The sequence below is a fragment of the Ooceraea biroi genome, chromosome 2 (genome assembly GCF_003672135.1).
Source record: "Ooceraea biroi isolate clonal line C1 chromosome 2, Obir_v5.4, whole genome shotgun sequence".
Taxonomy (NCBI): domain Eukaryota; kingdom Metazoa; phylum Arthropoda; class Insecta; order Hymenoptera; family Formicidae; genus Ooceraea; species Ooceraea biroi.
In genome coordinates this window covers 13966735-13988458 of record NC_039507.1, presented here as the reverse complement: position 1 = coordinate 13988458, position 21724 = coordinate 13966735, and the positions used below count along the sequence as shown (strand labels likewise).

Below are 21724 nucleotides of genomic sequence, written 5' to 3'. Positions count from 1 at the left end.
CTAGCCAAGTACCTGTTATTTATTAAAAAGTTATTAACAAAAACTGGTTAATAATTTCGCATAAATTTTTAGCTATCCACGTGAAGCAAGAACATGATATTGACATATATTACAAAGGTCATCTTTCCGAATAACCCGCACTAGGTTTTAGTCGTTGATCGTTGTTTATGAAAGAGTTATTAGCAAAAGAAGTTACGAAAATATAGTAGTTATTTTGAATATTGAAAGATATAAACGACGAATATGTATATGAACGAAGGAAGGAAAGTCATTTAAAGCAGTGAATCGTTAATATATAGAATAGTTTCTTTTAATATAAGTACTAAGTATTCTTCACTTTAACCAAAAGCACAAACAGTTAAATATAAAGAATTCTCTGCTTTAACCTAACCTAACCTTTTTAAGAGGGGGAACCTATCATGGGCGCCCCGCATTCCTTGGGAAGGCATGCGGGGGAGTGTGAGACTCTTACCCACTAAACTTGTACCTCTGTTGGCCAGCCCGGGTGTTTGGTAGGGGTACGGTACTTGCACATCAGTACTGCCCGCGCCCCTACCACCTGCGGTCTTCCCAAGCAGCCCTTTCGAGCCCATCCCTACGGAGGTGTGGCCAACTACTACTTCCTCGCGACCTCCCATCGTGGAGGGTTTTGCAACTGGGAGGGGATCTCAGCCCCTACCAGTGCTTTCCCATATCCGGCCTCCCCGAACCACGCCCCTCGCCAGGGCAGGAACCTTATCCGGCCCCTACCCCGGGGGCAGGACCGGGCCCTTCGTAAAGATCCCAGTCCCACCTGTCCCCTTCCCCCCACCTAGGAAATCGAGTCTCCATTGCAGAGGTCACGTCCTCCGAAGGGAGGATCGGCGAGATACTCCCCGCGGCGTCGTCCACCCGTGACGGACCCGGCATCGGGTCGGCCGCCATCGCCCGTGTTACGGGCCTCCGTTGCCGCTGCTCCTTCGGTGGCATGTCTAGGCGCCCCATGGCCTGGCCATACGCCGAGACCTGCGCGGCGATCACGTCTCCTGGCGGAGAACGCGACCCCGCCTCGCTCCTCCCCGTTGGTGGTGATATAGCTGCAGGAGGAGAAGATCGGCTGGTGGGTGGTGAGGGTTGCCTCTTCCCCTTCAGAGGTGGGGGTTGCCCCTCCCTCTTGACCTGCCCCTTCTTGTTCCTCGGCGCCGCCCCCTTTCGCGGCACCTCCATCCCGACATCCTGACTTGCGGCTCTCTCGGTAACCTAACCTGGTTAGGTTATATTTTCCGAAACTGGAGCCCCGGACACATACGCTCGATTTCAGCCCGCTTTGCGGGAGGGCGGGGGAGAAGGGCGCAGCCGCTCCCCCCGTCGGAATCTGTGCCGTGTACCCGGTGATCAAAATCTGTACGGTGAAATCTATTACACTGTCTCCGGCTTTGCCCCTCCCCCCTGCCCTCCCACGAAGCGGGCTGAAAACAAGCGTATGTGTCCGGGGCTCCAGTTTCGGAAAATGTAACCTAAGCCACACCTATTTCTGATTTAAAGCTAAAATCCCATCAAATATACTCTTTCGTAAACATATATGGTATCGTAAAATTATGCTTCATTCATTAAACTTTTTTGTTAATAACTTCTTAACAAACAACGAGCGACGGGTGAAACTTAGTGCGGGTTATTCGGGAAGGTGACCTTTGTAATAAATGTCAAACTCAAGTCCTTGCCTCGCGTGGACAGCTGAAAATTCGTGCAAAATTATTAAACTTCTTTTGTTAATAACTTTTTAATAAACAACGAGCGATGGCTAAAACCTTTTGAAGTTCACTCAGGAGGGTAACCTTGACAATATATGTCAAGTAAGGAGTTAAGTTTATATCGCCAGGCAAAATATAATAATAACAATCCTTCCTTCCGACCAGTACCGCCAATTCGTGCCCGCGGTTCGCGACTCACCGAAGTGGTGGGAATGCGCAGACAAGCGCTGAGCGCCCGCTTCTCATCTGAGAAGAAGGGAGATTGCTGAAATGTCCTTTATTAAGAGACACACGAACTCGATAAATTTACAAAGAGATACAGAAAATTTGCCTGTTGTTTACGACACACTTCTCAAAAACACATAGCATTGCCTCGTGCTTGCTACTTGTTTACTAGCCTCAGTGATGTGAGGATGTATTGTTAGTCATGAATATCTGTTGTGCGTTATCTTAAAAGTCATTTTTAGTCAGTAAGTTACATAATTTATTTATTTTTGTTTTTGTACGGTTATTTCTTTTAATTGTCCTGTAATTGTTCACAGCAAATGACTTAAGATTTTATATTGAAAGTGATATACTTGATAAGGGCTGAATCGTTGGCTGAAACGTTGTGTACGTAACATCAATAAAATTTGCCAGATTGGTCGGAAGGAAGGATTATTAATATATGTCAAGATCAAGGTCATCGGGGCGGTCCCTGTTATTGTCAATATTTATCTATAAAATTTATATTATTTATATTAATAAAATGTAACATACAATTTTTGGTTAGTTTTTACCTAATGCCGAAAGAAATAATTATATTAACATTAAGTTTGATATTAGTAGTTTTAAATTCATTTTCGATGGTATACGCATATGATACATAAAATTTCTATTTTTATAATGTTCCTGTCATCTATTGTTCATAATCATCTATTAATTTTTAGAGTTGCATGATATTACTTTCTTATAAGTCTCATTTTTTTTTTGACATCCCAATTGTATTACAATCTGTCCTTTCTAGGATATTCAACAATATATTGAACTAGAGATTAACATGGAAAGAGCACATCCAGTGATGTGTCCTTATTGAGATTATACAATGCAAGTAGTTGTGTCGCAGTATACAATATTTGGCAAGTCAATTAAGCTAGGATATAAAGTCTATTGGTATTTTCCTCTTCAGACGCCTTTCTCTAGGGGTTTGTTTCATAAGGTTTGCTGTGAGAATGTTCGGATGATGTTCGAGTCTGTCGCGATAGTATAAGTCTCTTTAAAACTTATCTTTTATATTTACTTTTACTTAATTACTTTAATTAGAGTTTTCTTTCAAAAAGTTTACGTTTGATAAAAATTATGGGTAATTATTTAGATTAACGGAGCAATCTCGAATGACCTTGACCTTGACATATGTTGTCAAGATCACCCTCCTGAGTGACCTTCAAAAGGTTTTAGCCGTCGCTCATTGTTTATTAAAAAGTTATTAACAAAAGAAGTTTCGAAAATATAGTAGTTATTTTGAATATTGAAAGACATAAACGACGAATATGAACGAAGGAAGGAAAGTGATTTAGCCTAAACTAACCTAACCTAACCTGATGCTACTTTACAGGGAAAACAAGGTAAAATGAAAGAGATGTATCAACAAGCGGTAGCGGGAAGTGATCGCGTTACAAAGATCAACGCGGCAGAGGAGATCCAGCACTCAACAAACCATGCACGCTCCCTAAAAGAGAAATTTGAACGAGGCGAGCCAATCGCGGCTTCAGATGATGAAACCGACAACAAACCAAAACCGGAGAAAGCTGATGAGGAAGTGATAGCAGCAGGTATTTATTAAAATGACAGTAATTGAATATTTCGCAAATAAAGTATTAATACAAAATGTAATAAGTAAAAAAGTAAATTAAAATGTACTAAAAAATTTAATTTGGATGAAAAAGATTATACAATTATACAATAGCTTTAGGATTATATATAAGAACTTAACTGGAAAAAATATGAAAACATGCTTTTGCCATTTTGTATTGGAATATTTGACTTTTCAAAAAGAAAGAAACAAAAGGAAGTAATTCCTAAACACAATACGAGTGAGTTTTATATATGTTGCGCAGGGTTATTGTGAATAATCCAGTCGGTAATTGTTTGCACTAATTTTTACTTATTATGAAACTGTATATTTACTTACATACAACTCTTCATAACAAAAGACAAGAAGAAGGCCATTTTATAAAACCATAGATTAATCAAAAATACAAGAAAAAAAAACAACTATTATTATACTGCAGCGCCTCTTTTGGCCACGAGGCTTACTGCGTGAACATAGAAGCGCCATAAAGTGCTTTTAAGCACCATATTCAACACTCCCACTCGCTGATATGTTCACAGCATACATTCCATGCGATTTTGTGAACATATCCGCAAGTTGTTCATTACTACTTACATGTTTAACATCAAGTATTTTATTTTTAATTAACTCACGCGTATAATGAAATTTAACATCGATGTGTTTAGTTCTACGATGATAAGTCGGATTTGTAATAAGTTGTTCAGCTGCTGCGTTATCACAATATAAAATAGTAGGTTTATCTTGACTACAACCAATCTCCCTTAATAATTGTCTGATCCATACAATCTCCTTTCCTGCATCATGTGCCGCTAAGTACTCAGCCTCCGTAGTAGATATTGCAACGATCCCTTGCTTACGTGAGAACCAAGTGATTGGTTCACCATTAAGTATCAACACTACACCGCTAGTGCTTCTTCGTGTGTTTACACAGTTTGCCCAATCTGCGTCTGAGTAAGCGATCAATTCGTTTGATTTATCATGTCCAAAGGTGAGTCCTATATCCGTTGTCTCAGCAAGGTACCTCAATACACGTTTACCAGTGTTCTAATGTTCGTTAGTTGCTAAGTCTAAATATCTTGAAGGAGTTGCCACTGAATATGCCAAATCTTCTGGTCGTGTCACAATCGCTAGGTACATTAGTGATCCAATGAGCTGTCGATATAGTACATCAATAGAATCTTCATTGATATTTGTCCTTAATATAGTAGTGTCTGCAGGAGTAGCTACTGGATTACAATTTGTCATTCCAAATTTCTCGAGTATAGCTTTTGCATACGCAGTCTGTATCAAACTAATGGTGTTCTCTTCGCGATTGCGAATGATTTCAACGCCTAAATAACATGTTGCAACTGAACTTGTTATCTCAAACTGTTGTTGCATTATCTTCAATAACTTGTCGATTTCCGTTTCCGATTTCCCAATCACAAGACCATCATCGACGTATAATGCAACTAAACGTTCACCATTCTCTGAAGTATATACACATGGATCAGCAATTGTCAATTTGAGACCAAATTTCCTCATAAAATCATCGAATTGTTTATGCCATTGACGTGATGCTTGGCGAAGACCATAAAGACTTTTCTTCAGAAGACACACACGGTTTGTACCATCGCTGAATCCATCTGGCTGTTCCATATAAATCGTCTCAGTAAAATTGCCATATAAGAATGCAGTCTTGACATCCAGTTGAATGATTTCAAAATTCTTCACCGCTGCCACTGCCAATAACGTACGCACTGAATCAAATCTTGCTACTGGTGAATATGTCTCTGAAAACTCAATACTTGGTCTTTGAGAACAATCTTTAACGAGTCTCGCTTTGTACCGATCAACACTTCCGTCTGGTTTGGTTTTTAAACAAAACACCCATTTATTACGAATTGGCTTGCGATCCTTTAGTGGTTTCACGAGTGTCCAAGTGTTGTTGCGCTTAAGTGAGTTGAGTTCATCTGCCATTGCTAACTTCCATTTCTCTGCATCTGGTGATCTCTTCGCTTCTTCAACTGTTGGCAATTCAATATTTGCGATGAATTCACTTGCACATAATTGTATGCTGGTCAGTGATGCAATGGAATGTGTTTTACTACGCGTTTGATTTGCAATGCTGTCAGTTCTTACCTCGACTACACGCTTTTTACGTTTCTTGCGCGGTTTTTCACCTTCCTTTGTTTTGATGTCTTCATCCTCTATTTTAGCATCCTCATCTTGAATTTTAACATCTTCATCTTCAATGTTCTCGGCGTCTTCATATGTTGTTTCTGAGTCGTCCTTGTCATTCGGCATGATAATCTTTGCCATTTGCTGTGGTTGAGCTTCAACTATGATGACATCTCTCCGAACTATAACACGTCGAGTTCCTGGTTGCCATAAGCGATATGCCTTGTATTCGTAACCAATTAGTCGCATTTCTTCAGACTTCGGATCAAACTTTGATCTCTTCATTAATTAGAGCATAGGCTTTGCTGCCATAAATTCGCAAATGTCCAATATTTGGCTTACGTCCAGTAAAGACTTCTTGTGGTGTCTTATTGTTGAGTCGTTTCAATGGAATACAATTACGAATCGTCGCTGCTGTAGCTACTGCTTCTGCCCATAATCCAGGCGGTAAGTCTGCACCGGTGAGCATTGTTCTAGTCATCTCAACTATCGTTCGATTCTGGCGTTCAACACGTCCATTCATCTGTGGAGCTTCTGGTGCTAAAAACTCTTGAACAATTGAATGTTTTCGCATTAGTTTCCGCATATCAGGACTTTGAAATTCGCGTGCATTATCAGAACGTGTACTCCTTACTTCATTACCAGTCGCCTCCACCTCAGCAATTACCTCCTGTATAACTTCATATATTTGCGATTTAGCTGCCATGGGTTTAACGAATAAAAAACCAGAATAATCATCTACGAATACTGCCATCACCTTAGCACCACCGTACAACTCCACTGACATTGGTCCACATATAGTGTATTAACTCACCTGGCTTAGTAGCTCGTGTATTACTTTCCTTGAATGGCTTTTGACATTGTTTTGCAAAGATACACGCTTCGCAAAAACAATTACTGCTCCCACTGATTGAGCATTCTGTTAATTTCATACCTTCAACTGCTGAACTGTTTGCAAGTTGACGAACGGATCCATAATTTACGTGGCCTAAACGCTCGTGCCAGACTTGAAGTGTAGCCTCTTGAACGCTGATGTTCACAGTGCCGCCGACTTGAATGAAGTCCATTTCATATAAATTGTTTGGTAAACGATGGTGGTAAACAAAATTGTTTAAACAATTCACTGCAAAATTGTATTTTTTCTAAACTTTTATGCCAAAATCTTATTCTACGGAGAAAATTATGTCGGAAATATGCTCTAGTTCTCCCAAGATATTTTCGATGAAGCTGTAAATTGACGAGAAATAGCGGAGAAAACAGTGTTCATACTTCCATGTGATACGCCAAGACATACGTAATGACAGAGCAGGTTTTACAAGTAATTTCAAAAATGTAACACGTTTCTTACGTAATGTTTTCCGTAGAATAAGATTTTGGCATAAAAGTTTAGAAAAAAATACAATTTTGCAGTAAATTGTTTAAACAATTTTGTTTAAACAAACTGATTTTGCAAATCTAACTTGATATTCGTAATCAGCAATGTCAAAAACACAAAATAGTATGAATTCTACTGGATTGAAGTTCCAGAAGCGAGTAATAACAGAAAAAACTGATTATGTTTGAAATTTTTGGCGGCTATCTTGGATCTACCATCTTTGAAGTTACAAATTACGTTGAAACATGATCTACGGTAATGAGCTCAACAATTGGTAACGTTTCAAGTGTCAGAAACCTCGATATTTCGAACTTTATTAGATTACAAGAAATCAGTATTTTTCGAAAATTTCCTCATATAAATGTCATTTTAGGACAATCACGCGATTTTTCGAAAAACAAAAAACATCCGCCGTTAAAGTTCAACTATTTTATGCACCGATAGTTGAATTTAGAAGTGGATTGCAACCCTTTTTCTGTACAAGAAACAACATTTAGAAAAAGTCTTCAATGTTTTGGTGTTTTTTTATTTTTAATACGCCATATTTTTTTCTGAGGCACGGAGGCTCAATTTTTACCTCGGAATTCGAAAGAGCACACCCAAAAATAGTAAGAATCATTGTTTTGGTAAAAATATGCTTCGTGATTCTTTCCGAGAATGAGGCTGGAAAATGAGCAAAAAATTCGAGCTTATTGGGCGTTAATGGGTTAATAATAAACATTTTGTTTACAAAGAAAGTAGGAAATCTTATCTGAGCGTTATATACTTTTACATTTTTTGGAGTAATTGTTTTAAAAGATCATTTCTTTCCTGCTGGATCTTGTTATTGTTATCAATACTTTGTTTTAATTCAGTCATGATTTTAACTCTCTCATCCTCTATTAAAAGTGGTTTTTTGCGAAGATCATAAGTTTCTTTCGAAGCCTTTTGTTTTCGTTTTTATTTAGTGGATTGAATATTATGATCTGCAGAATTTGAAAAAGATCCGAAAGCAGATTCAGATTGGGTACAGGAATCTTCTGTTGCACTAGAAGAAGAGTAATTGGAATTTGTGAAGGAAGAATTTGAAGAGGAATTTGTAATACTTTCTTCGAAAAACGAATGTCCTTTGAACGTTGATTTGAATAAATCTAATGAAATATGCGTAAAAGGAAAACAAGAGTAATTGCCAAAATCGGAGAAGTAATCATGTGTATGATACCTTGTTAATGCGGGAGATGGTGTTCTTATATGCGATAGTTGATTTGGTGTTGTTGGTACAGAATCAATTCTTGTCGAAAAAGATACGGAAGATGTCGAAGTGGATATTGCTGTAGGAGATAGAATTGTTGACGTAGATGGTGAAGCACATGATGAAAACTGTGTTATAGCAGGATCCATCGAAGAGATTGTTGGTCCAAAATTTATTGTTTGATCTTCAGAGTATAAGTCTTCAAAAATGTCGTAATATTCCCACCTTATCCGTCCCCGTCCAGTTGAATTCTTTCTATTATTATCTTTGATCGTCCTGAAAGTCTTCTTCAGGTTACGCAACTTTCGGTCTAATATATCTTCATTTAAACGCTTGTAACCTTTTTTATTCATTTCATGAACTATATCTGTCCACAGGTTTCTGTTTTTTACTTTAGGATCACGAAATTTTTCTTTTCTTTCTTTGTATAATTCTAATAATAATTTTGTCGCTTTTACTGTCCATTGTTGTTTGTCTTCCTCTATTGCTGAATGAAATGTGTCTGAATCATAAAACATATTTTAGAATGCAACCAAGTGTTAATGATAACATTGATTACAATACTCACTGTTTGCGTCCACTGTAATTGACGTGTTGTGTTCATTACTTTCCGAAGTGTTGTTATCAATAGCACCAGTAACTTCCAGACAACCTAAATTACTTTTCATATAGGATTGAAAGAAAACGTTGTCTGCAACACATATAATTATTATATATTATTATATAATCATTTACATATTATATTAAGATTATTTATTATTATGTAGGTCATACTGAATTTGGTCGCCTGCACTAGTGTACACTGAGTGTACACTGAGGGTCTATTACGTATCTCTAACGCAGAGTGAAAATGCGAAAAGTGAGCAAAACTAGAATATTTATAATTTGATTCAATACCTAATGAATTTGCTTACTTTTCATATTTTCACTCCGCGTTAGAGATACGTAATAGACCCTCACACAGTGTACACTCAGTGTACACTAGTGCAGGCGACCGAATTCACTATTAGTTATGTTAGTTATATTATATTTTATTTATATATATATAACATTATATACATATATAACATTACATGATTTAATTTAAAATAGTATTTTATTTCTACATACCATTCTGCAATTTTTCGTGCACCTCCAATGCATCTATAATGTTATAATTAAGTCCGTTATACGTATATTGATTTTCATAGTATAGATTATTATCCATTTTGCAATATATATTATAAGCACTTCAAGTTTTTTTGTCTCTCGTCTCTCACGAACACACGATGTTAACTGTGTCAGATGTATACTGACAGGTTATGTATACCAGTGTATACCGTTAATTCACAACTGTTGCGTCTAGGTAGCATCAAAATTTTCGCTACAAAACATGGCGTCCGCTACGGCAACATGTTGTGTGAGCGCTACGGATCATAGGCTATTCAGCGCATAAATCCGCAACTGTTGTGTGCGCTGAATGCGGCCAATGTAATTTCGGGATGTGTCCAACGTGCCAGAGAGACAGGATCTCTTTTGCCACATTGGCAAGATGTTGGTATAGCATTACAACGTCGCGTAATCGACGAAGAACGCATTTTGCAAGCATTCGAGGAGAACCCCGGGCATAGCGTTGTGTCGCTCGTACGCTAGGTCTCTCCCGATGCACCGTGCATCATGTTGTACGCCAGAACTGATTGCACTCGTTTCATTATCAGCGGGTGTAGCAACTTATTGCGGGAGATGAAGAGCAGCGCATCTATTATTGTGAAGGTATTCTTATTATCTTTATTTAATGTTTATGTTGCTTTTAACAAGTAATAATTCTCGGCGAAATACACAGGATTACTGGCGCAGTGTCGGCGGAATGCACTTTTCCCCGATCGCATTCTGTGGACGGATGAAGCGACGTTCACTCCGAACGGGATATTCAATTCCCATAATTTTTTATTATGGGGAGATGAAAATCCGCACGCCATACGCGAAGGCGCGTTTCAACATCGCTGGTCGATAAATGTTTGGGCAGGAGTAAAAGCAAATCGAATTGTAAGTAATAAGTTTATGAATTAAGAAATTCTATCTCTATTTCTCTCGCAGTTTTTTAAAATCACTTTTTCGGCGATTTTCAGATTGGTCCCTATATTCTCCCGGCACGCTTAAACGGGCAAATCTACGCGCACTTCCTAGAAAATGAGTTGCTCGGCCTTCTCGAAGATATCCCCCTTCGCGAACGAGAAGAGCTCATTTTTCAACACGATGGGGCTCCTGCGCATTTTTCGCGACAGGCACGTGAGGTTTTAAACGCGCGATATCCGGACAGATGGATGGGTCGAGGTGGCCCAATCATTTGGCCGGCGCGGTCGCCGGATCTTAACGTACTCGACTATTTCGTTTGGGGTTACATCAAAGGTTTAATCGAGCACAGGCGTGGTGGTACAGAAGCTGAGGTACGAGAAGAAATTTTCGCAGCTTTCAATACCATCACGCCGGAAATGGCGTACCGCGCAACGCGCAACATTACTCGAAGGGCCGAACTCTGTATACGAGAACGAGGAAGGCACTTCGAACAGTTTTTGCATTAAACTATAAGAATAGTCTTATATTTTAATGCAAAGTGGATTAGACCTATTGGGGATACCACTTAAAAAAATGCGCCGTGCTATCTACCGCAAGGTGGTGTGGAAATGATAGCTCTATCAGTTTCTTACCACAGAAAGAAAAACTAATTATTTTTCAGCTCGCGAACTTATATCGTGATTGTTATTCACGCCGATTGCCATTTATGTACGCACACGCAGAAAAATATCATTCTAGTGCTAAGAAAAGAAATTACTCCAATTCCAATTTTCTTCTTTTAAATAACGGTTATTTATAAAGAGTATTTTCTTGATAATAGTCTTAAAATACACTCACTTTACTCAAAACAAATTATATTTATTTAACATTTTTCTGTGTGTACATACACATACAAATTACATACTATAAATTACTGAAATTAAATAAATGTTACTTTTATCAAACTTCTTTTCAATATAATATTTCATAAATTCATATATTCGCAAATCTATCATCAATTCATTACAATTAAATTTATTTAGCGAGGAACTATTATAGCTCAGAACGGAGATCCAGCGTTACGCGCCGATCCTGCCTAGCCATTGACACTTCTGATAAACAACTCCCAGCGCGCCTAGCAACCTCGATCGCTAGGCGGTCGCGTCTCGCCGCGCACTTGCATTCGGCGGTAGGCCGGACTAATACAGCGATTTTTAATAATTAATAATTATTAAATAAGCGAACCACCCGCACACCGGAGCTGGAACAGAATGTCCTGTCACGTATGGAAGAAAATCCGTCGATTAGCACCCGTGCAGTGGCTTCGATGATCGGTGAAACACATAGCACAGTTTGGAGAATCCTGCACGAGCAGGTGCTACATCCATGTAAGGAGTAGAAGGTGTAAAGATTGAATCCGGCCAATTATCCTCACCGTCAAGAATTTGCACAGTGGTTCCTGCGGAAGATTCAACGGGAGCCAGATTTCTCACAATCTATCCTGTTCACTGATGAAGCTCTGTTTACCAAAGACGGATTGTTCAACTCCCATAATAGTCATGTATGGGCGGACCAAAATCCTCATACTATGAGAGAAAGGAACTCTCAGAATCGGTTCACATTTGGGTTAGTATCGTCGGAGACTGTTTCCTTGGACCTTACATCCTGCCTGACTACTTAAACGGGAACATCTACCTGACGTTTCTACAGGACATTCTTCCGGATTTTCTACACGAGTACGTGCCTCTAGCCATCCGTCGAAACATGTGGTTTCAGCACTACGGAGCACCAAGCCACTGTTCGCAGCAGATGCGTAACTACTTGAACGTAACCTTCCCGGACAAGTGGATCGGACGAGGAGGACCTGTCGCTTGGCCTGCCAGATCTCCTGATTTGTCACCCCTGGATTTTTTCTTATGGGGACAGTTAAAGAGCATGGTTTACGAAACACCTGTCGCAAATAAGGAAGAGCTTGTTGCCAGGATTGTAGCAGCATCTCATGAAATCAAGGATGATCCCAATGTATTTTCCAGGGTCCGTCGATCGATGGTTCGGCACTGTCGTCTGTGCAACGACTATGGGGGACGACATTTCGAGCACCTACTCTGAGGTACATGATACTACATGATGTCGCTCACAAATCGTTATTGAAAACAGCTACTACTTAGTTAAGTAGCGCCATGCGTTGACCAAACTAAGCGCTTGTTCTATCACGTAAATGACAAGTTGCTTTACATAGAGTCCTGTGTTGCTGACGTTCCCGACGTCCCAGCGATGTAATGACGCGTTTTCAACCCTAGGTCCATTTGCAAAAAATGATCCTTGAGATACTCCCAACAATCTCCGAAAGTTTGTCGGTTGAATATTGAAACACCCTGTATACAGGGTGTATCAGACCACCCGTCCACCTCGATTTTTCTGAAAACGTGAGGTGACAGGAAATTGGAGGGAAATGTTATGTCCTATATCCTGTCCGAAGAATCGAATGAAGGAATTTCCGTTTTTCGGAACTGACCGGCAGTAGTGGTTACTGTGGTCAACTTTGAAATCTCAAGTAGAAACATATGTCGTGTAGGGTATTGTTGGATAGAGCTTTAAAAAAGAAACATTTTTTATTGGAACATAATCGCAATATCTCTAACCGTTGACGAGAAAAGACTGCAAAATTGAAAAGTAGTTATTGGTCCATATTTTTGTGATGACAATGTAAACGGAGAGAACTTCTTAGCTTTCCTGAGGAATGAACTTTCAGCATTACTCGAAGAAGTTGATTTGTATACAAGACTAAGAATGTGGATTCAATTAGATGGAGCTGCACCACGCTATTCCAGACATGTCAGAGCTTACCTAAATAGGCGCTTCAATGGCAAGTGACTTGGACGGGGTGGGCCGGTTGCATGGCCGGCACGATCTCCTGACATTACTTCTCCTGACTTTTATTTATGGGGTTATTTGAAAAACGTTGCATACGAACGAGCACCAACCATTAGAGAAGACATAATGGACAGAATTACAACTGCTTGCAGAAACATACCATGAGCTGTATTGTTGAACACTGTCGAACATTTTCATCGAAGGATAAAATTATGTTTCCTCTTTATTCTTCGACCAAACTGACCAATACAAATATTTCCGTCACGACGTTTCAACCGACACTTTCGGTCCTTCTCAAGTGACACGTTGCATAACACATGACATAAATCGTATTCTAAACACATTAAATAACATCTCGTCATATAGATAATAAAACGCATATAATATATATCAACTCGGAAACTTACTGCCAAAAAACGATCATCTGTATGTTACATTACAATAAAAATATCTCACTATCACGTCCGCAAGTGCAACCCGTCTCTGAGTGTTGGTCTGTAATAGATCACAACACTGCGTGCTCGAAGCTTAAATATCCTCGCCTATCGAGTCGTTACATGTGTTTCAATACAAAGTCATAGGTCCCCTAAGGTTAGTAACAATAAAGACGCACAGAACAATAATATTGTTTTAAAGCTTCCATACATAGGTGGTTGGAGTAAGAATTTTAGACAGCAACTAGCTCGATTCGGTTTTAATGTTGTATATAGTATACACAGAAAATTAAATTATGTTATAAAGACAGGTAAAGATCGTTTGACGAATTTTAATAAAACGGGTGTTGTATATAGGATTGATTGTGGAGATTGCGATGATTGTTATGTCGGCCAAACAAAACGACACTTGGAAACTAGGATTAAAGAACATATGAGGGACATAAATAAACAAGAGAGCAATCACACGGTTGTAAGTAAACACAGATGTAACAAAAATCACGATTTTGACTGGAATAACGTAAAGGTACTGCATCAAGAAAGTTTTTATAAAAAAAGAGAAATTGCTGAAATGTGCTATATTACGAAACATAAGAACACCATTAACTTACAAAATGATACGGAAAGTTTGCCGGGGACCTATGACTTTGTTTTGAAAAACATGTAACGATAGACGAGGATATTTAAGCTTCGAGCACGCAGTGTTGTGATCTATTACAGACCAACACTCAGAGACGGGTTGCACTTGCGGATGTGATAGTGAGATATTTTTATTGTAATGTAACATACAGATGATCGTTTTTTGGCAGTAAGTTTCCGAGTTGATATATATTATATGCGTTTTATTATCTATATGACGAGATGTTATTTAATGTGTTTAGAATACGATTTATGTCATGTGTTATGCAACGTGTCACTTGAGAAGGACCGAAAGTGTCGGTTGAAACGTCGTGACGGAAATATTTGTATTGGTCAGTTTGGTCGAAGAATAAAGAGGAAACTGTTGATATTTACTGACGACTTAGGAGTTAACTACATTTGATATAATTATGTATTCAAGAAAATGGAAACGTTTTTGAGCATTTGTTGTAAGAATGTTTCTGACAACTCGTGAGAGGCAAGGGGACTCATGTTAACCAGGCACCCCGAATCGTGAGAGGCAAGGGGGCTCACGTTAACCAAGCACCTCATAGGGAACAGAATTCTACTACGTCCACGTCATTGTTCCTGAATAGCACTAAAAGTAGGATGATCCGAATTTTTTGAAACATGCATAATTACAGAGATTTGGGTAAAAAGTTGATTTGACCTTGGAATGATCCCTAAGGGTCAACTTGACCCCATAACATGACAACATACAAGATAGTATTTTGTATTTTATGTAAAAATATTGCAACTTTGAAGTCTTATAACTCGAAAAGTACTCAATGAAAAATAACTTAATTATAGTGTTTTGGAAAGCTCTCGAAGTAAGCTACAAGAATATATAATTAAAAGTAAGGGGTTCCATTTAAGAAATTAAAGATGACCTTCATGTGACCTTCAAATAACTCTTCAAGGTCAAACCAATGGTATCATCTTATGGCTACCTAGACGCACACGTGCGCGTACACACACACACACACACACACACAGAAGTGGAGGGTGGTTTGGAGTCACAAAATACGCACACTGTATGGGGGTGGAAGCTGTTTACTTAAATTATACAATATTATAATTTGGAACGCTGTAACTCACTGAAAAATGATACAATTGCAAAAAAACAAAAAACCGTTGTATTCGTCTTATTGTTAGCTACAACTTCTGTCTTGAGAAAAAAATCGATTTCCATTTAAAAAAATGGCCGCCATGATAAAATCTCTAAAGTAGCGGCATCTACAATTAAACTGATAATATCATCATCTTGCTCCCTTGAAACCATAAAACTTTTAATGATACAAGTAACTTCAATGACCCTAACTGGCAACAATGACGTTAATTAATTGCACAACATTTCGGCCATCATTCTGGCTCTTATCAAATGCGGTAAAAACATTAATACGCAACTTCCTATAAATTAAAAACCACGTCAATCTCGTGTACATATAAGACCAAATATAAAAGACTATAAATATATAAAAATATAAAAAACAGTACAAAACTTACTGCCAGGAAGCAACGGATAATGTAACAATCTATAATAAACATACAAAAGACGCAACTAAATCTAAATCATTCATCCTTGATGCGAGGTGATAAAGAACTGTGACGGTGGTACTGTTCCGGATCATACTCTCGCGCAAACATGTTCTATATATGTCTCAAAATGTGATCGTAAACACTAGGCAAATTCTCGGTGTCTCTTTGTACGTTTATGGAATTAACATTTCTTTTTATGTGCACAATCTCCGCTATTTCCCGTTTCTTAGTATTCAATTCTTGATGAACCACCTTAGCATTGCACCAGTTAAAATCATGGTTGCTGGATATCCTGTGTTTACTAATCACAGATTGATTGTCGGGATCTTTCTTAATGTCGGATACATTTTCCTTAACTCGTGTCTCGAGGTGTCTTTTTGTTTGGCCGATGTAACATGCCGTGCAGTTTGAACAATCAATACGATAAACTACACCCGTTTTTTTGCCACGAAAGTGCATCTTTGCCTCTTTTGATCATGCTGTCTAACCTTTTTGTTATGGTAAAAATTACTCTGAACCTAAATCTTTTAAAGCAGGATCTGATGTTATCACTAACATTCTTCACGAAAGGTATTTTTACAAAGTTCTTGTTGATTGCATCGCCCTCATTATAGGACACGCGATATTTTAAAGCATGTAACCGTTTGCTAACATATTTATCTATGAACCTCGCAGGATAACAGTTGTTCATCAATATTTCCTTCACTATTGAGATATTCGACGCATGAAAACGCGAGTCCGCCAACAATATCGCCCTATCAATCAATCCATTGATTACAGCTATCTTATGTATTTCAGGATGGTTTGACAAATAATTTATATAGCGTCCCGAAGAAGTGGGTTTCCTATACCAGTTTGTCCTCAACATGTCTCTGTCCCTTATAACTGTTGTATCTAAAACAATTCAAATAGTTATTCACCTCCATTTCACAAGTGAATTTGAACTTAGTATGATAATAGTTGAACACGTCAAGAACTTCCTGTATTTTGTCAGCGGGTAAAACCACAAAAATGTCATCAACATATTATCGAAAATAGACAGGCAATACGAAATCGAGAGACCCAATACAACGCAGCTCCAATAGGAAAGTTACTAGGCGCGCGGGGAGTTGTTTATTACAAGTGGCATGCCTACCCATTGCCACTGCGATCGCTAGGCACTCGATCGCTAGGCGGTCGCATCTCGCCGCGTACTTGCATTCGGCGGTAGGCCGGACTAATACAGCGATTTTTAATAATTAATAACTCATTAACTATTACGAAAATTGCAAAATGGTACAGGACTTTTCGATTCAATTCAGTCCGCTCTATCTGCATACGAGCATTGTCCCATTCTTTCTGAGACACCCTGTATATATATATATATATATATATATATTGAGGTATGATCACCGAGGTCTGATCATCGAGATCATTGCCAGTTATGGTCGATTAAAAATATTCTCAAATAATAATTATAAAAACTTGTATTCTATTATATCATATTCTATTTGTGTCACAATATTTTAATAATAAGTAATAAAACCATAATTATTATAAAACCACATATTATTTACATTTGTATGTATACATATGATACATATATATTGGTATATGAATATATAAAAATGTATATTTTATAATAATATAATTAATATTTTGTATTTTATTTTAATGTGTATGTATAATTCTGGTTTGTAATAACAATAATAACAATAACATATTGTGTCAATCAAAAGGTTCAGTTTAATTTTCAAATTTTTGAAATCATTTCGCATGTAATATAAGCATCAACGTTGAAAATATCTATTTCATAGACAATACAATAATCATAGACATTATTGACATTATTGAAATAATCACATGGTGATTACTTCGTTAATGAATATTTTGTTCTTATTGAAGTAAACTTTAACGCAAAATTAAGACCAAATTTTTTAACTTACTCATTATAATAATGATAATGATTTCTTCTGAAGCATTAAAAGAAGCAATGGCAAATGTTAAGGTTAGGGGCGACCTCACCGATTTTAATGACCTTGACATATATGACGGTAATAATTTTAAGAGCAAATTCTACAGAACATTCTAACAATAAGTTAAAGTATTTGTAAGAAAATGTCGATGTTATAACAGTTATAAAAAAGAAAGTCATTCAAGTTCACTAATGATAAAAATAAAATTTTACGCGCTTAGATATGTCAAAATGTTATATAGTACTATATATTTAATTATTAAAAAGTTTTAATTATGCGTATTGAATATTTAATTATGCGAATATAATATACAAACATGCTATGTATAAGAAGAAGCAGTTTCTATGTAATATTGTTAATGCGTATTTATACGATTGTTTTAATATTGTGTAAGAAGTTCTGTTCACGGAAGCACCTTTATACGTTTTATACGAGTATTTCGACATATTTACTTAATATTTAAGCTTTGTTATTGATGAACTTTAGCAATAATTCATTTCATTCAAGTCATTTCTTTTCACCGAAGTGACCTAAAATGTTTACAAAATCACATTGGAATCTAGGTGTCAAAAAAACATTGTTGCAATCCTAAATCTAAATCAGGTAATCAAGAGACACGGTAGTGTCTCGCGCCAAGTATATGCGCAGCGAGACCGACCGTGTACTGTTACGCGAAGCGACGCTTTCGCAGACACTCAGATTATTAGATCTCAATAGCCGCTGAACGGATCAAGTTCAGAGTAGGCTCAATGGATAGCTTGGGGTCGAATTATGTAATAAAAGTGTTTTTATTTTTCTTCTACGTGCCCTACGAGCGGAGACATGGCGATGCAAAGTCTGAAATTGGCAAATTTCACTTAAGAAACGTCATCATTATTATTATCTCGTCATCGTCGTTTGTACAGTTCGTTCTTTTCAACGAGATGGCAGCAGCTAATATCGGTTTTCTCGCATGCGCCAGAGATGCGAGATAGCATGTACGGATGTATGTACGACGCGGGCTGCGGTTCAGTTGATGCTTCAGATGCTTCAAAGAAAAGGGATAGAAAATGTTCTGAAACACTTGAAGCTGCAACACCACGTCGACGACGACGACGACGACGACGACGACGACGACAACGACGTCGTTGTACCACGTCGACGACGACGACGACGTTGCACCACATCGATGACGATAGAGAGTGAGAGAGCGAGAGAGCGGGAGGGCAAGAGAGCGAATGAATGAGAGAGCGAGAGGGCGAGAGAGCGAGTGCTATGCGCGCGCTATTTTATTTTTCAATATTATAATGTTTTCGAATAATAATATTCATCTATTATTTATTATATAATAAACTAGCATCCCCCGTCCCGGCTTCGCCCGCGATTTTTTGTGTAGAATTAAATAAAAACACATTTTACACCTTCTCACCCGTTAGGGGTGGAATTTCGAAAAACCCTCCCTTAGTGAGCACCTACGAGATAGTAAGAATATACCCTTAAAATGTGAAGTCGATAGGTGCAGTGGTTCGGGCTGCACGTTGATGCGTCAGTGAGTGAGTGGTATTTGGCTTATATATATATATATAGATAACAAAATCCTATTCTAAAAAAGGCGTTAAAGGTGTTATATGTATTTCATCGTGTTTCTTCAATATACAATTTGACAGAATTGACAGCTGCCGTTTTCTCGTTCCTAAGAAATAATAAATAAAATTGTCAATATAACCGCACTGACAGCCACTATGACATTCTGACATTTGCAACACGAAGTTCGAACCAAGCGAGAGAACCAATCAGCATCGCGGAAAGAAGACCTCAACTATTCGATAAAAAGAACTTCACGAAGTTAACACGCCTCTTTTAGAATAAGAAACATGTAAGTAAATACTTTTAAAAACCTTGACTGACAGGACTATGGCTTTTATCTCCTCATATATTAAAAAAAGAATAACATACTTTACACTACAAAATGTGTGAAATCACAACAAAATTACCTTTTTAAAAAAAGGTACAAAAAAGCGCCAAGTATACGCGCCTGAAGTTCTTTCAAAAAAGAACTCTACAAAACTAATGATATGAACAAATTGCGCCAACTACAATGGGTATTTATGCAAACCAGAAAATCAATTACTTTATTATTACTCTTTAGCCGATATTCATTGTTGATTCTGATTTAAGACCATCTTAAGTATAAGATATTTGAAACCAATCACACAGTCGTATTAGCATCTTAAGACATTACTTCCGATCGTCTGGAAATAAGAATGGACTATGAATACTAGCCTTTGATATTAAAAAATAAACGACATAATAAGGTAAATATTGATAATAACGGAGGACGCCCCGATGACCTTGACTTCGATATATATTGTCAAGATTACCCTCCTGAGTGACCTTTAAAAGATTTTAGCCGTCGCTCGTTATTTATTAAAAAGTTATTAACAAAAGAAGTTTAATGATTTTGCACGAATTTTCAGCTATCTACGCGAAGTGAAGACTTGATCTTGATATATATTATACAGATTATACTTCCGAGTAATCTGCAGAAGATTTTAACCGTTGCCCGTTGTTTGTTAAAAAATTATTAACAAGAAAGTTTAATGAATAAAGTATAATTTTACGATACCATATACGTTTACAAAAGAGTATATTTGATGGAATTTTAGCTTTAAATCAGAAATAGGTTTGAGTTAGGTTATATTTTCCGAAATTGGAGCCCCGGACACATACGTTCGGTTTTCAGCCCGCTTCGCGGGAGGGCGGGAAGGGAGGGGCTTCGCCCCTCCCCCCGCCGGATCCGTGCCGTGTACCAAGTGATCACAATCTGTGTGAAATTTGTTACACTGCTCCGGCGGGAGGGGGGGGGAGGCGAAGCCCCTGCCCCCCGCCCTCCCGCGAAGCGGGCTGAAAACGATGCCGATACCATCCCACACCGCCCCCTATGTCATTCGTCCGAGGTGCCCGACGTATAAGTACATCATAACAAATCCTTCTAAGGAAAACGAGTGTATGTGTCCGGGGCTCCACTTTCGGAAAATGTAACCTAAGCCAATCCTATTTCTGATTTAAAGCTAAAATTTCATCAAATATACTCTTTCGTAAACGTATATGGTATCGTAAAATTATGCTTTATTTATTAAACTTTTTTGTTAATAACTTTTTAACAAACAACGAGCGACGGGTGAAACCTAATGTGGGTTATTCGGGAAGGTGACCTTTGTAATATATGTCAAACTCAAGTTCTTGCTTCGCGTGAACAACTGAAAATTCATGCAAACGTATTAAACTTCTTTTGTTAATAACTATTTAATAAACAACGAGCGACGGCTAAAACCTTTTGAAGGTCACTCAGGAGAGTGACCTCTATAATATATGCCACCGTCAAGGTCATCGGGGCGTTCTCCGTTATTGTCAATATTTACCCATAATAATATTAAGCAGATATTTTTATATGAATAAATATTTTAATACATAGAAATATATTTATTAATACAAATGTTTTTTTCAAAATACTTGACGCTGCTAAACCGAATCAAAAATTGTCTTAGTATTTAAATAATCTAAAGATTAAAATAATTTTCTTAAACTCTAAATTACATAACAACTTGCTGAAATACATATATGTACAAATGTAGTTAAACTTATTCTATGCTTAATTTTAATGTTATACACATACATACCCATGCACGCATTCACAAGAGATAAAGAAAGAGAATGAGGCAATTAACATAATGATTCGGTTTAGCAGCGCCAAGTATTTTGAAAAAAACACTTATTTGTATTAATAAATATATTTCTATGTATTAAAATATTTATTCGTATAAAAATATCTGCTTAATATTATTATGTCGTTTATTTTTTAATATCAAAGGCTAGTATTCATAGTCCATTCTTATTTCCAGACGATCTGAAGTAATGTCTTAAGATGCTAATACGATTGTGT

At 37.6% G+C, this 21724-nt stretch overlaps 2 protein-coding genes across 27 annotated transcripts in view; one reads left to right on the top strand and one right to left on the bottom strand.

The window, feature by feature from the left end:
• The window catches only part of LOC105279165 (myosin-11), a 262296-nt gene that overhangs the window by 159343 nt on the left and 81229 nt on the right, over positions 1-21724 (top strand). For all 25 annotated transcript variants that reach the window (XR_003407559.1, XM_026975501.1, XM_026975505.1 and 22 more), the window contains one exon: positions 3325-3541. Coding sequence is in view for 24 of the 25 variants with exons in the window: in XM_026975501.1 (XP_026831302.1) it covers positions 3325-3541 (217 nt within the window). In the remaining variant the exon portion in view is untranslated. The remainder of the gene's footprint in view (positions 1-3324; positions 3542-21724) is intronic.
• Positions 6645-10999, bottom strand: LOC105278985. 2 transcript variants are annotated; one of them, XM_020031540.2, is made up of 4 exons: positions 9438-10210; positions 8896-9018; positions 8298-8829; positions 6645-6772 (listed from the first exon to the last, which is right to left on the bottom strand). In XM_020031540.2, the coding sequence occupies exons 1-4, from the start codon at positions 9532-9534 to the stop codon at positions 6658-6660; spliced, it is 867 nt and encodes a 288-aa protein (XP_019887099.2). In that variant the 5' UTR covers positions 9535-10210; the 3' UTR covers positions 6645-6657. The 2 variants fall into 2 exon arrangements, with proteins under 2 accessions (XP_019887099.2, XP_019887097.2); XM_020031538.2 differs by lacking the exon at positions 6645-6772 and having other exon boundaries at positions 7943-8829; positions 9438-10999.

Bases quoted from the DNA above. Each gene is read 5' to 3' on its own strand.
- LOC105278985 (XM_020031538.2), bottom strand. From the start codon at position 9,534: ATGGATAATAATCTATACTATGAAAATCAATATACGTATAACGGACTT. The intron at 9,019-9,437 runs GTATGTAGAAAT...TATGTGTTGCAG, and splicing joins GCACGAAAAATTGCAGAATG to ACAACGTTTTCTTTCAATCC. The intron at 8,830-8,895 runs GTGAGTATTGTA...TTTATGATTCAG, and splicing joins AATTACAGTGGACGCAAACA to ACACATTTCATTCAGCAATA.